This window comes from Poeciliopsis prolifica, unplaced genomic scaffold (genome assembly GCF_027474105.1).
Source record: "Poeciliopsis prolifica strain line A6 unplaced genomic scaffold, Auburn_PproV2 SCAFFOLD028, whole genome shotgun sequence".
In the NCBI taxonomy this organism is placed as follows: Eukaryota; Metazoa; Chordata; class Actinopteri; order Cyprinodontiformes; family Poeciliidae; genus Poeciliopsis; species Poeciliopsis prolifica.
In genome coordinates, this window is record NW_026562403.1 from 382,091 (window position 1) to 395,325 (window position 13,235).

At 40.8% G+C, this 13,235-nt stretch overlaps 2 protein-coding genes across 2 annotated transcripts; one reads left to right on the top strand and one right to left on the bottom strand.

Moving 5' to 3' along the window:
• Window positions 1-535: 535 nt before the first annotated feature.
• On the bottom strand, window positions 536-2,676 carry nkx6.3 (NK6 homeobox 3). The gene is made up of 3 exons (XM_055049154.1): window positions 2,146-2,676; window positions 1,494-1,663; window positions 536-771 (listed from the first exon to the last, which is right to left on the bottom strand). The coding sequence occupies exons 1-3, from the start codon at window positions 2,555-2,557 to the stop codon at window positions 541-543; spliced, it is 813 nt and encodes a 270-aa protein (XP_054905129.1). The 5' UTR covers window positions 2,558-2,676; the 3' UTR covers window positions 536-540.
• Window positions 2,677-7,022: 4,346 nt separating this feature from the next.
• On the top strand, window positions 7,023-9,895 carry LOC129372064 (E3 ubiquitin-protein ligase NEURL3-like). The gene is made up of 4 exons (XM_055049063.1): window positions 7,023-7,164; window positions 8,376-8,882; window positions 8,999-9,151; window positions 9,262-9,895. The coding sequence occupies exons 1-4, from the start codon at window positions 7,134-7,136 to the stop codon at window positions 9,420-9,422; spliced, it is 852 nt and encodes a 283-aa protein (XP_054905038.1). The 5' UTR covers window positions 7,023-7,133; the 3' UTR covers window positions 9,423-9,895.
• Window positions 9,896-13,235: the final 3,340 nt, after the last annotated feature.

Genomic DNA, 13,235 nt, shown 5'->3' on the forward strand with positions numbered 1-13,235 from the left:
AAACCCATAATCTTTTATTGCACACAATTTCAAGTGCGATCATTTTACATTGTTCAGCTGGACATTTTTTTTGCAGGGTGTTTGGTAACTTAAAAACATCGGACATGTGTACGCAGAAAATCGATCGAGATATTAAAATGTGTAATTTTGACTCAATTCACTAGATCCTGGTTGTTTCACGTTTCTATTATTTTACACCTTTTAAATTCAAATAACATAATCCTTAGAGACACTGCTGAAAGGCCTGGAGAGAGGAAAGATTTGCTGTTTTTTCAAGTAGATTTCAAGTTAGTGTTTTTTATTTTTTTTTGGAATGTAGAATTTATATTTGAAAAATTACAATAACAACAGGCCGGAAGTCATTTGAATTCAATCTTTCCAATTCTCTGTGGGACATCATCTGCGCATGCTCAGTCCGTTCCCCTGTCCCCCAGCTTTAAACAAATGGTACTTAATTAATCACAGCATGCAGGTCTGTTGAGTGAAGTTTGTGTGCGTGTGTGTGTGTGTGGGGGGGGGGGGTGTGTGTGTGCGTGTGTTTCAGACAGGGTGCGGCCCCAGTCTTAGCACAGAAAAAGCCCTGCGGTGTTTGCGCAGCAGCAGTCGGATCTTGTCGTCGTCCGAGTCGGGGTCCAGAGGCTTGTTGTACTCCTCGTCCTCCACCTCGTTCTCCGAGGCCTCCCCGCCCTGTCCGGCGTGCGTGGCCTGCGTGGAGCTGGGCTCCGAGGCGCTCTTCTTCCTCCACTTGGTGCGTCGGTTCTGGAACCACACCTGACGCGCACACGCACACACACCCCCCCACGCACACACACACAGACTTGTTTTTCAGCAGAACAACACTCATCAATCTCATCCGCGAGATTTATGATTAAATAAACAGCAATGGCGATGACAAAAAGGCCTTTCAGCCTAAAGTCTTGCAGTTCATTGGAAAAAGAAGGGTTTGGATGCTGTCATTCTAAAACTGAGTTTTCCACTGATTTTGTGGGAATGTTTAGTTTACAGTGGCATTTTATTCAAATGTAAAATGCCACTTATGCCTCTTTTGAGAAGTAAACAAACTGGAATGAATCTATTCATCTAAGATATATTAATAACTTGGAACTACAAATAAACTGCAAATAAAACATAAAAAAATGTGTGAGTTTCCAGAGCTTTATTTGCGATTCTCACGAGTAAGTGCCACAAGATAAAAACTTTGTGATCACAAATTCTAGTACAGATTCAGTCCTCTATTAATGTTCTGCTGACCAGCCGCCATGACACCAAGCAGCAGAAAACTTGTTTGAGGCACAACAGCCACAATGTTTTTTTTTTCTCTCTACTGTAGCCCCTTGACAGAATAGCCGTCCTGGGCAGTGAGCCACAGCGCTCATATCCGAACCCATCACTGATCAGCAAATACGACGAATATACAAGACATTTTTAAAAGGAGTAAAAATGAGAATCTGAGTCGAAAGCTGGTTTTGATTATGATGTGTGGTGAAACTCACCTTAACTTGTGACTCAGTCATTCCTAGAGAATAAGCCAGTCTTGCCCTCTCTGGTCCGGCCAGGTACTTAGTCTGCTCGAAGGTTTTCTCCAGAGCAAATATCTGATGTCCACTAAATGTTGGTCTGGTGTGTTTCTTCCTGTTGGGCATTTCTCCGAGTGGACCACTGCCTAAAAATGTATAAAGCAAAAACAGAAAAGAAAAGAAAGAAACAAACAAACAAAAAAACAGTGCAGGTTTGGCTTCTTGTTTCAATAATTTGGACATTTTGTACCCAATTTAGAATTATTTTGAAAAAAATAATTTAATAATTTGGAATGTTAAAACTGACTGCCACAATTACATATTGGGAATTTCTAATATATAATTCACATCGCAATTTATTCCCTGATGTGACGGGAAAATGCTGAATATAAGCTCTAATCTAATGTAAAAGTACAAGGTAGTTTTCTTTCTTTCCAGATGTTTTGTTAAAACGGCGACGTTACAGCTAAACGTCTCATTTAAAACTAAATTCAAGTGAAGCATTATCGCATTCCTCTTGAATCTGACTGATCCTGCCAGCACAAGCCTGCTCTTGTTGTGACCCGGCAAGCTGCAGCATGTCTCTGTGCGCTGATGAGGTCGACGCTGAAACCCTCTGCAGACTCACCGCTGGTGCACTGCTGTCTCCCTCCTCTCCAGTCACAGCTGCTCTCCGCCCAGCAGCTCATACTGCGACCCTTCATGGGACACTCCGCCGTGCTTTTGGAGAAGCCCAGCGAGGGGTTGTAATCTCGGTTGTAGTACATGGACGTAGTGGTTACGGAGGGACCGAACCCCCCCATGGGGGAGTACCCAGACAGCAGCGTGGTGGTGCCGGTGGAGCCGACCCCCACCATGGATCGGCTCAGGATGTCGCTGATGCCGTGGGGAGTCCCCGGCTGCAGCTGGGTGTTAAGGCCCGGGTTGAGTTTGTAGAAGGAGTTGGGGACCGAGTACTGGCACACCGGCGCCTTAAGGTCTGAGGGGAACTGGTTCAGGCTGTTGTTGAAGAGGAAAGACCCCTGGATGTTCGGATCCATGGGAAGTTCTCCAAATCGTTTTCCCGCCCCCCCAGTGTCAGGAAAACATCCAGTAAGATCCAAGCCGGGGAGAGGCCTCTGGTGGCCCCCCGAGGAAAACGTCGACAGCCGCGAGCGGAGTCGAGGTTCTGGAGCACAGCGAGCTTCTTAAAGATTTAGTCCAAAAGCAACAGTCTTAACATGAACTCTTTCAAAGTCGCCTGAGAGTGCACCATGCAGCGCCCATCCTCAGTTTTGCATGGGTTAGCTCCATATCTGAGCCCTCTGGAAACAGACCTCAGCTGTGTCCTACAGATGCATGCCTCCTGCTGCCCGTCTCTTCAGAAATCATAGATACGCAGAATGTGGAAATGGAGTGGTTCCTTGATAAAGATGGCCCGCATTAGAATGCAGCCGGGGATTGGCCTGGGTCTCACTGCATTAATGCCCTTCCATTGGCTCCACGGTGAGGGCCGAACGTTTTATTGGACGGCAGCAGATTAATAGTTTTTTGAACAGATGGAGTGGGAACAAGTAGATTTTTTGATGGCCTGCCATGTCTGATCAAGTGTGATGGTGCGAGAGCAAGCAGCAGAGGGGGAGGAGAAGGAGGCAGGGTGCTCCCCTGGTTTGAATGAAAATGTTGTCATATACATTAAAAAGTGTGATGATAGATGTGCAACTCTTTTCAGTAGATTGCATACAGTCAATATAAATGTTGGAATTTCCAATGATGCGTTTGAACTTATGTATTTGAGAGGAAAATGGTTATGAAACAACTTCAAATGGTTTAAAAAACAAGAGTTGAGTCGACTATGCCCGTTCATAATGTAACTCCTGGAGTTTGAGTTTATTGTGGATTTTCTCCAATGCACACAGGCTTACAATTTTGCATGTCAACTCAAATATATTATTAAATTCTCCCCCCCAACTTTTTTTATTTTTTTTTAATCTATAAGCAGTTGCAGACTGCACACACTTTTTGTAATGATCAATGAACTTCTGACATCATTTTTGATTTGTCAGAAGCATATCTTCTTTCATTGATATCTGCTGTGCAACCCTGGCTAGTCCAGATGGACGCAGTAGTGGATTGGTGGTGGATGGCCATCGCATCCCAACACGGCTGTGACGTCAGCAAAAATGGGGTGGAGTCATTTTTTGGGCCCAAATCATGGGGAGAGAGAGAGAGATCTGGTCGGCCCCTTCAGAGACCCCAAAGGTGTGAAAATCACCTCATCAAAGAATATGGACTTTCTCACTGATCACTTTCTTTCAGGTTCAAAAAGAAGAGCTGTACCTTTAGTAGCAAAATCATCTTCATGCATGACAATCCGCCATCTCATGCTGCAAGGAATACCACTGTGTCAACGGCTGCTATGGGCATAAAAGTGGAGAAGCTCATGGTGTGGTCACCATCCTCCTCTGACCTCTGACCCTATTGAGAGAATCTTTGGAGTTTCCTGAAGCAGACGATCTGAGGGTGGGATGCAGTAGAAAGGTATTTTCACATCCTGCAAAGAAATTCAAGCAGAAACTTTCCACAAACTCACAAGTTCAATGGATTCAAGAATTGTGCAGGTGATATCAAAGAAGGGGTTGTATGTTAACATGTAACTCTGTCTGCTAAGATGTTTTTGATTGAAGTAGCTTTTGATTTTAGTACATGTGACCACATAATGCTGCACATTCAAGGAATGATCGTTTGCAGTTCTTTGTAATCCATAAAATGTTCAGAAAATCTGCTGTGCATAATAATGTGGAACAGTGCATTTTGACTTTTTCATTTTTGAAAAAAATTATGTTCTCATGATTTACTTTGTTCAGTAAAGTTTGATTTGTACTGTAATAGTTCATGACTTGAAAATTATACTGACCATAATTTGCATTGACCATTTAAGAAAATCTGAGAAAATATCACTTGCATAATAATTTGGAACACGGTGTAGACTGAGCAAGTTTCTGTGTTGCTACCAGAATGAAACAGACTGGGTCTGACTGGCATCGATTAGAGAGGCACAGTTATTTATTAAAGTAACAAAGTCCAAAACGGACGAAACAAAGGCAGCAGACCGTAGAAAATAACCCCAATGCTTGTCTTTGAAGGTCACTAAAGTTGTTTGTTTTGTTTCATAATGATGCCATTTTCTGTATTTCTTTTTTTTTTCTCCTTTTCATGAATATGTAAAAAATATTCAGACTTGTCCTAAAATGTGGTAATTCTGTGCGAGTAAGACGATTACCAAAATGTTATCTGCTGAAAACTTATAGTTGTGTAAGTTATTCCCTAACGGCCAGTGTCAGTGATTCAGTGAGTCAGATGGCAACATATGAATCACTGAATTATTCAAGACGATTCCGGTCAGTAGATTTGTCTTAACATAGAACGCGGCTGGTTCTGACCCGTGCTGCCTGACCCGTGCTGCCTGTGGTTTCCACACTTTCATCTGCCAAGGTTCTGGAAGCACGTCACCTGGAGACGTGTTTCCAGACAGCTGATGTGGGGCACACCATTCTGGATTCATATCCAGATGCCTAGTTGATAAGACATCTCTGGTCTGGATCAAACACACACAGGGGAACTATGAAGGAGATGCAGAAACTGGACTCACAGAGAGGAAGAGGCTCTGTGAGTAACATCCCAATATGTTTACACATGGACTGCATATGGGTCGCAAAACGGACTGGAAATCATAGATGGAGTCAGTGGCTGCATATTGGCCTCAAGTACATAAAAAAATAATCTTTTTGTTTGTTTGTTTTTGGAGAAGCCAGTTGATTGCCCTAAATAACTTGTAATATCTTTAACAAAAAAAAAAAAAAAAAAAAAAAAAAAAAAAAAAAAATATATATATATATATATATATATATATATATATATATATATATATATATATATATATATATAATAATAAACGGAGCCTGTACTGTACAGACACGTTGGAAAATTTAAATGTAGCAAATGTTCTGAATGTTACATGAAAAGTTGTGGAAGATTCTCCTCAGATTTCCAATTTTTCAAAGTTGGAAATAAAAAAAAAAAAAAAAAGGAAATTCTGAAGAAAATCCCACCAAAGTGGGCGGAGCCTAGAGACACGCCTGAGCGTGGGGATGTTAGAAGCGCTGTGACTTTTTATTTTCCTCTTTCAAAACAAGAACCAGTGATACATTTAGCGACGTGTTTCTGTGGCTGGAGACAGGCCACGGCTGCCGCGACCCTCTCCCACCTCCCCGGACAGACACCGTCCTCCTCTTGTCTCGCCGAGACCCTTTCCACGCGCGTCCACGTCGCCAATGAGTCACGCGGCCACAGAGAGGGTCACGCTCGGCTTGCTATTCCAAATCCTTTAGGCGGTTTTACACCCGGACGCCGGGCTGTTAGCAGAGGTTAAGGAGTCCAGCGTATTGTAGGTGAATCGTAGCCAAGCTAAACTAAATGTCAAAATTCAGAGAAAAAGATTTATGGCCCGTGCTTTCCAGGAGTTCAACAGTAGCTTTCAGTTTCAAAATGACTGGTGACCATAAAGCGAACGTGATCGTGTTTCCAGTAATTCAGTCACCTGCAATGTTATTGCAAACAGGTGCGATGCAGGAAGCGGCCTGCAGTTTGAGCAGCGAGACACACGGCTCTTCACCAGAGGAAAAACAGACACGCAGTAACTTTCCAGTGGTTCTCTCGCTCTGCATTTCCTGCGAAAGACAAACAGCACACGGCCAATCAGGAGCAGTCATGCATATTCCGACTTGACCAATAGATCTGAGTCAACCGCTCACTGAGGAAGAAGAAGATCACGTCTAAAATTATGACACAACTGTGTGGAGTCTGTTTCATACACACATCCCTGATGTTTAGTGGGGATTTTCCAACATGAGAGTTTCTATTCTATTCTATTCTATTCTATTCTATTCTATTCTATTCTATTTGTTTTTTGCCTTTTCTTTTTCTCACCAAAATAAGTCGCATCATCACATGACGATCTGAAACATTCTTAAGAAAGGTAGTTTTAATGTAACAAAACCTTTTATTAGTGGGAATTATTACTTTAATTTTACTATATAAAGCTCTGAAAAAATCTTGATATAACCTGTTTAAATGATATGAAGTAGGTTACAAGGGGGGTGAAAAAAGCAAAACATTGTATATTACATTGTATTTTTATGTTATATTATTATGTTATGTTGCATTGTTTCAGCTAAAAGAGGAACTTGGATTTTTGCACCTGTGAATAAATTTAAAATTGTCCTCAACATAAGTTAGAAGCAAATGGGAAACAATAGTTAAACATAATAGAAATTGGCAAAAATAAGAGAAGTCATGACCAGCACGTATATGGCAAAACGTTTAGTGTCATTTTTCAAACGTCCCAAAAGAAGTCACATGAGAAAGCGCTGGGTAAAATTCCAGTCTACCCTCCCTCTGTCCCGCCCTCTTCCTCTTTTCATTCATTCACTGAGTGGATGTTGTTGTTATCCAAGCCACGCGTGCGCTTGACTTTAAAGCAGGTCGGATCACCCACACTTGATCATAACCAAACCAAACACAGACGAGAGAGCGCAGTTCCCGTGTCGATGTACGAAAGACTGATCCTGCTCCAAGATGAGGAGAGAGGACCACAACAAGAAGACTGGTAAGATTTCTACAACTTTTCTTCATTTTATATTTGAATTGAAAATGCGTCTTTCAGGTTTTGAAAAAAAAAAATATTTAAGGATGTAAGATGCTCTTTGTTTATGAAAGTAGGGAAAAAGCTAAAATTACATGTCAGAAAAATATGTGTTTTCTAATAATAATAATAATACTAAAAAAATATCCTGTAACTTAAACTCTTAAAGTTGCAGAAAAATAAGAATGGCAGGGAAACTAAGCAGAAGCAACATAAGTTGGTTGTGAAACACATGATAAGAGAGTCATTAAGAAGACTTCAAACAACTGTGTCCATCCATAATGCAACTCCTGGAGTCATAAACCACGTATAGTGGGAAACATGATGTCAGATGGGAATGCTTTTTGACCAACATGCAGTGCATTGTAACCTACACCGGGGAATTTGTGGATGACTCACTGTAAGATCTGGGAGCGTTGTAAAAGACGCAGCTCATGTTTCTGAGAACACAAGGGAGAGACTAACTATAAGACATGTCCTGACAGGCACAGACTCCAGCAGGTTACGCCACACACCAGCACTATGCATGTTTTCAAAGCAAAAGTGAGCAATCCGACCGCTGTTTCCTCTGGTGGTAGTGTGATAAGAAAATGAAAGCAAACAAAAACACTTGAGGTCAAGTTTATGTCGGGATGTTCCGAGAATCCTGTCAGCGAGAAACGAGTTGAACCGCAGATTAGCCCATTATATTTAGTTTTAGATCACCTCTAGGTAGATTTACTCATAATTTCTTCTTCTTTGCTGACAAAGTCTTAAGCAACAGTCTGGCCTGCAACAGCAAAAATAGGAAACGGGGATGTGAAGTAAATGGGATTGTTCTGAATTAAACTTCTGGTTTATGAAGATCAGTTGTCACTTACTGTGAACTAAGAGCAATTATTAAATGGGAAGATTGCCAAACCATTCTTCTCAAAGTGAAACCACGCATGGCTGCTATTCTATAACGTATTTACAAATGTATCTGCAGCGAAACTAGTACAGTTCTGTCGACTATCCCTTGCAATCCATCGGGATTGGAGACATTTATGTTGACACTTTTACTGTCTACCTGTCAGGATGTTGTGTTAAACTACATGTTCTGGTTTTATAGTGCAACTCATGCTTTTGTGTAAATGTCATACACATAACCTGTTGATGTGGTCATACAGTTTTAATGGTGATTTTTTCCCCCGCAGACCCAAAGACGGCCCACAAATGCGACTCCTCTTGCCTCGGTCCCCTGACCTTCCATCCCAGGGCCGTGGGAGATCAGATCCGTCTGAGCGAGGGCGGCCGACGTGCCCAGAGAGCTGAAGACACTTTCAAAGGTGGTGTTGTTTTCACCAGCCGCCCTGTGAGGACCTACGAGAGGGTCCGGGTGCTGGTGGAGAAGCGCGAGCCACACTGGCAAGGAGCCCTGCGCGTGGGCTTCACCAACGTTTCGCCATTTACCATACCCTTGCCTCTGCCCCCGTTTTCTATGCCTGACCTCATCCAAACCCCGGGTCACTGGGCCGTCCCTGTGCGCGAGTCCTACTGTCAGGAAACATCGGTGCTGGAATTCTGGGTCACATATGACGGCAACATATGTGTGAAATTTGAAAACTCCAGGAAGAAAAGGCTCGGCGCAGCCGTGGATGTCAGAAAGCCTCTCTGGGCCATGATTGATGTCTACGGCCAGACGTGCTCCATCTTCCTTCTAGGTTATTTTAACACACCCACGTTTTGTTTGGCTAACAGCCTGATCTTCTTGTTCTTAGCAAAAGCTTTTGCATACACTAAAAATAGCAATAATTCTCTGAATTATCCCCTCCTGCAGGCTCAAAGACAAATAGTTTTCTTTCCAAGAAAACATCCTGCCCTGGACCTAAGCCTCCCATCAGGCGATCGTCATCTATCAGTTTTGAAAAGCCAATGCTGAGTGAAAACTCTGATGACAGGATGTCCTGCCTGAACATGGAAATCCCAGCAGGTTTGTTTTCTGCCAATGTCATTTGATGTTTTTCTTTCCCCCATGAAAGTGAACGACGGAGTCACCCGGATGCCTCATAATTGAATTTTGTCTCTCTCTTCTGCTCACAGATGACCACTGCGTGGTGTGCATGGTGTGGCAGGCCGACATCACGCTGCCCTGTGGTCACCGCTGCCTCTGCGATCACTGCAACCTCAGAGTCCTGATGGAGTTCGGTACCTGTCCGCTGTGTCGACTGGAGATCATCACTCCACCAGAGGTGTGGACGTGACCCTTTGGAGCAGGCTGATCGCTGAACCTGCTGCAGAAAGCATCGAATGCAAACTATTGACAGACTGTAACACTACGGACAGCAACCACTGAATGAGTCCTGGGACAGAAGCCAATAATTGGGGGATTTCTGAAGGAACAAAAAAATCCCTCAAGTGAAGTAAAACCAGGATTTTGAAATGAATAAACTTGAAAGTTGTGCAAGAGTAAAGGTTATGAGATGCTTCTAGTGTGAAGACACTTATTAATTGTTGCTAATGACTGTTTTTTTGTTTTTTTTAAATATGGTTTTGTTGTTTTTCTAAAGCACTTTCTTTTGTTATTTGAAAAGTCTTATTTAGTCTCATGATGTTATTTTTATGGTAAATATGATATTAACTTTGTAAGTATTTTTCAGGGACAAAATGTATATCATATAGAATGTATTTTTTTTTTGTATTGTCATTATTGCAAACTGTGGACAGGAAAATAAACCACAATACATTGCACAAATTTATACAATGGAATTCCTTCTTCAATTAAATGTCTGACAACAGTAAACATTTACATTTCCAAAAAGTTCTTTGAATATTACAGAAAACCTGCATCAAAATGGAGTTGCAGCACTGCTATGGAAGAGGTGACAGCGGATTTTAACACAGGAACTCGTCGCAGAAATGAGTGTCATGTGATATAATGTGGGCTGAAGGAGCAAAACTGATTAGTAAAGTTTATTTATACAGCGCTTCTCACAGACATAAAATCACAAGAGCACTGTACAATAAAAATCAACCTTAAAACCACACAAAGCATAAAATGCAACATGAGAAACATAGTAAAATCAAGAGATAAAAGCCTGGGAAAACAAAAAATGTGTCAACACTCAACACACAACAGCAGAGAGCAAGAAAGAGCTTAAGAAGACTAGAAAAATGTACATAAATGCGCTTCTAACAGAGTTGATGTTTGTCCAACAAACGAAGAGTATCATGGCGAGACTGAACTTTGACATAAAATATCGAACAAGAGTAGCAAGAAAAATTGTGATAAGTGCATTAAAACAGAGATGGCGCACAATAAAACACTTGATCAGATAATGAATTAAAGTGATAAAAACAAATAAATGAAACCCAAATTTATTTCAGCAGCTGCAATAAGTATAATAAGATGAATAGGTAAAGAAAAAAGGCAAGAAAATCTTAGAAAATCAGTTAAATGCACAAAAGATAAAGAAAAATTCGGATGATGTGTTAGCCTTTTCTGTAATAGTGCAACTGCAGCGAAGGTCTTTTGAAAGACTAGAGGATTATGCACTATGAAGCAGATTAGATTTTATTCTTAAATGAAAAATAAGAACATAGATTAGAGTAACTTTTGTATTTTACATTTTTGTATTTAAAAGATTAGTAAAAAAAAATTGAGGTTGAGGTTTTACTGTCTTGGACCAGACATACGGGTTTAGCAAAGTCCCTGCAGCGTGTCTGTCCTGATTGAAAGCAGGGGGCAGCCATCGGCCAGTTTCATTCTGACTTGTTTATGGTCCTGTTTCTCATATTTGATACACTGTAAAATATGTGTTGTCAATCCTGAAAAGTCAACGATTAACAAGGCGGGTTTAAATGATCCGAAAACGCAGACGAGGTGTTGGAGCTTGACACAGAGATGCTGCTGATACTACAGGAAATGAGCTGCATCAGCACTTAAAGGTGTGAGCAAGAATCATATTTAATCCAGAGCTTAATAATTCATTAACAATTGACTGGTTACAGATTCACCATTCTGAGAAAGAAGCTGAATTCACTTTCTGTTTGACACTCCAGTGTTGACAAATTCGGTGTTCATTACACAGGCGGCTGTATTACACTTTCCTTCACTGTTTAAATGTTTATTTTGTTTGCTGTTTCTTTCCATCATCTCATTTTGAATGGAGGTTTCACAAATTCAACCATCGTGCATAATTACTTTGCATTGATATTTCCCACTATGTGGGAAATGTCCCACAGTGTCACCACCTTTCACACTATTAGTTTTGCTAACTTTTTTGGCAAATTCTTTGTTTACTTCTTTTCACTTTTACGAAGAACAAACTGAAGATTTTTTTAAGCCTATTATAAGAAGAAAAAAAGTTTTAATGTCCACTCAAGAAGAGAAAGTTTTTAGTCTTTCAAATGTTTATGTGGTGAACACTTTCACAATTTTCACAAAAATATCACAAAGAATATATCAGACCACATATCCAACATTTTCTAAACTGTTCAGAGTAGCAGACATGTTCTTTTCCCGCCGTTTCTTTTCACATGCTCCCATCACCTCTCTGTGGTCCTTCCCGTCTTCAGACATTTTCTACTGAGTGTTGCTGAGCGGTTCATTTTGGTAGCGAGCTTCAAAAAACAACCAAGGCAAAGTCCACTTCACACACAAAAGGAAATTAGCCGTGAGTGCAAAATCAATTATGTGACAGTCTGCAGAGAAAACTCGGGAACACAGACCAGGGCTCAGCGCAATCTGACCTTGTTCTGTCTTTTGTCCTTGAGTTTTGTCTAGAAGCCACTTTTCCTCAGCATCTTCAGCTCCTTCAAACATTTTGTGCTCCATGATCACTACAGACCTCTCTTTCTTTGATTGTTATAAGTTTATGAATATGCATATATTCATTTGCATATTCATATTTATATGAACCCCATGAGTTATTTCATCAACAGATGGGGTGGCTATTTGTTTCTTGGAATGAGTTTATTTTACGGTTTATGGGAAAAAGTAGCTGCACTCCTAATGAAGGCCAAAACCTCAGGATTCATTTCTACACATTTATGCATCTGTTTATAGTAACGACATGGGCAAAGATGTCTATTGTCCTGACATGTACAAGAAACCATAAATTAGTCACATTCCTGCAATGTGTTTACAGTTTAACTGCCAAGGTATAGATTTATGTCATAGATGAAAAGTGTAAAATTTGCCTTAACCTTCCATCCTAAGGCTGTGGGGAACGAGATCCACCTGAGGGAAGCGTGTCGACACCGAAAGGAGCAATCATCCAAATTTGAATAACGACTAGTGGGGCTTTCTTCTTCAGCCGGGGCTATAAACTGCCTTAGATCATCTTTTTCAAAATATGATCAGGGTCACGGAAGCTATGTAATTGATTGCAATCTGTGACTGGATGAGTGTGGAAATGGTTTACTGCTTATTTCTTGGAAAGTGCTTCCACAAAAACATCCCCCTCATAAAGTCCAGTTTACTCATAAATGATATACCATTGATATACCATTTACGAGTATATCTACTTGTAAATGATATACCATTTACGAGTAGACATGGTGGACCCAAGTTATAGTGAGAAAATGAACATTAAAGGCAACATACTCTGACACTGGTAGCAACCGGCACTGAAATAATCCAACGAGAACTGAGACGAGGTGTGAAGGGAAATGATGCACAACAAGGAGCATCAGGGATCACGAGAAGCATCAAACACATGATACAATTCAAGCACTTATTCAATATTTAAAGTTTACAAAATTGTCTGAGAGGATTCAGTATGTATGCGTATGCGAGAGTATGCGTATGTATACACTTTAGTTCATTTAAGACTTGAAGATTTATGGGAAAAATGAATTTCTGAATTATATCTCCGTCCACTTGATGGCGGTAATGCACAAGAAGAAGAAGAGAACAGGAGACTCATCCACAATCCTTACAAAAGCTTTTCCTCTCTTTGAATTGAACAAGTATATTCTCTTTCATTTTATGTAACATTATATATAGTTGAACACTGACTAAAAAGACGAGTGCACAGTTTTTTTTTATCTCACTGTCTGAAGTTAAGTCAGAC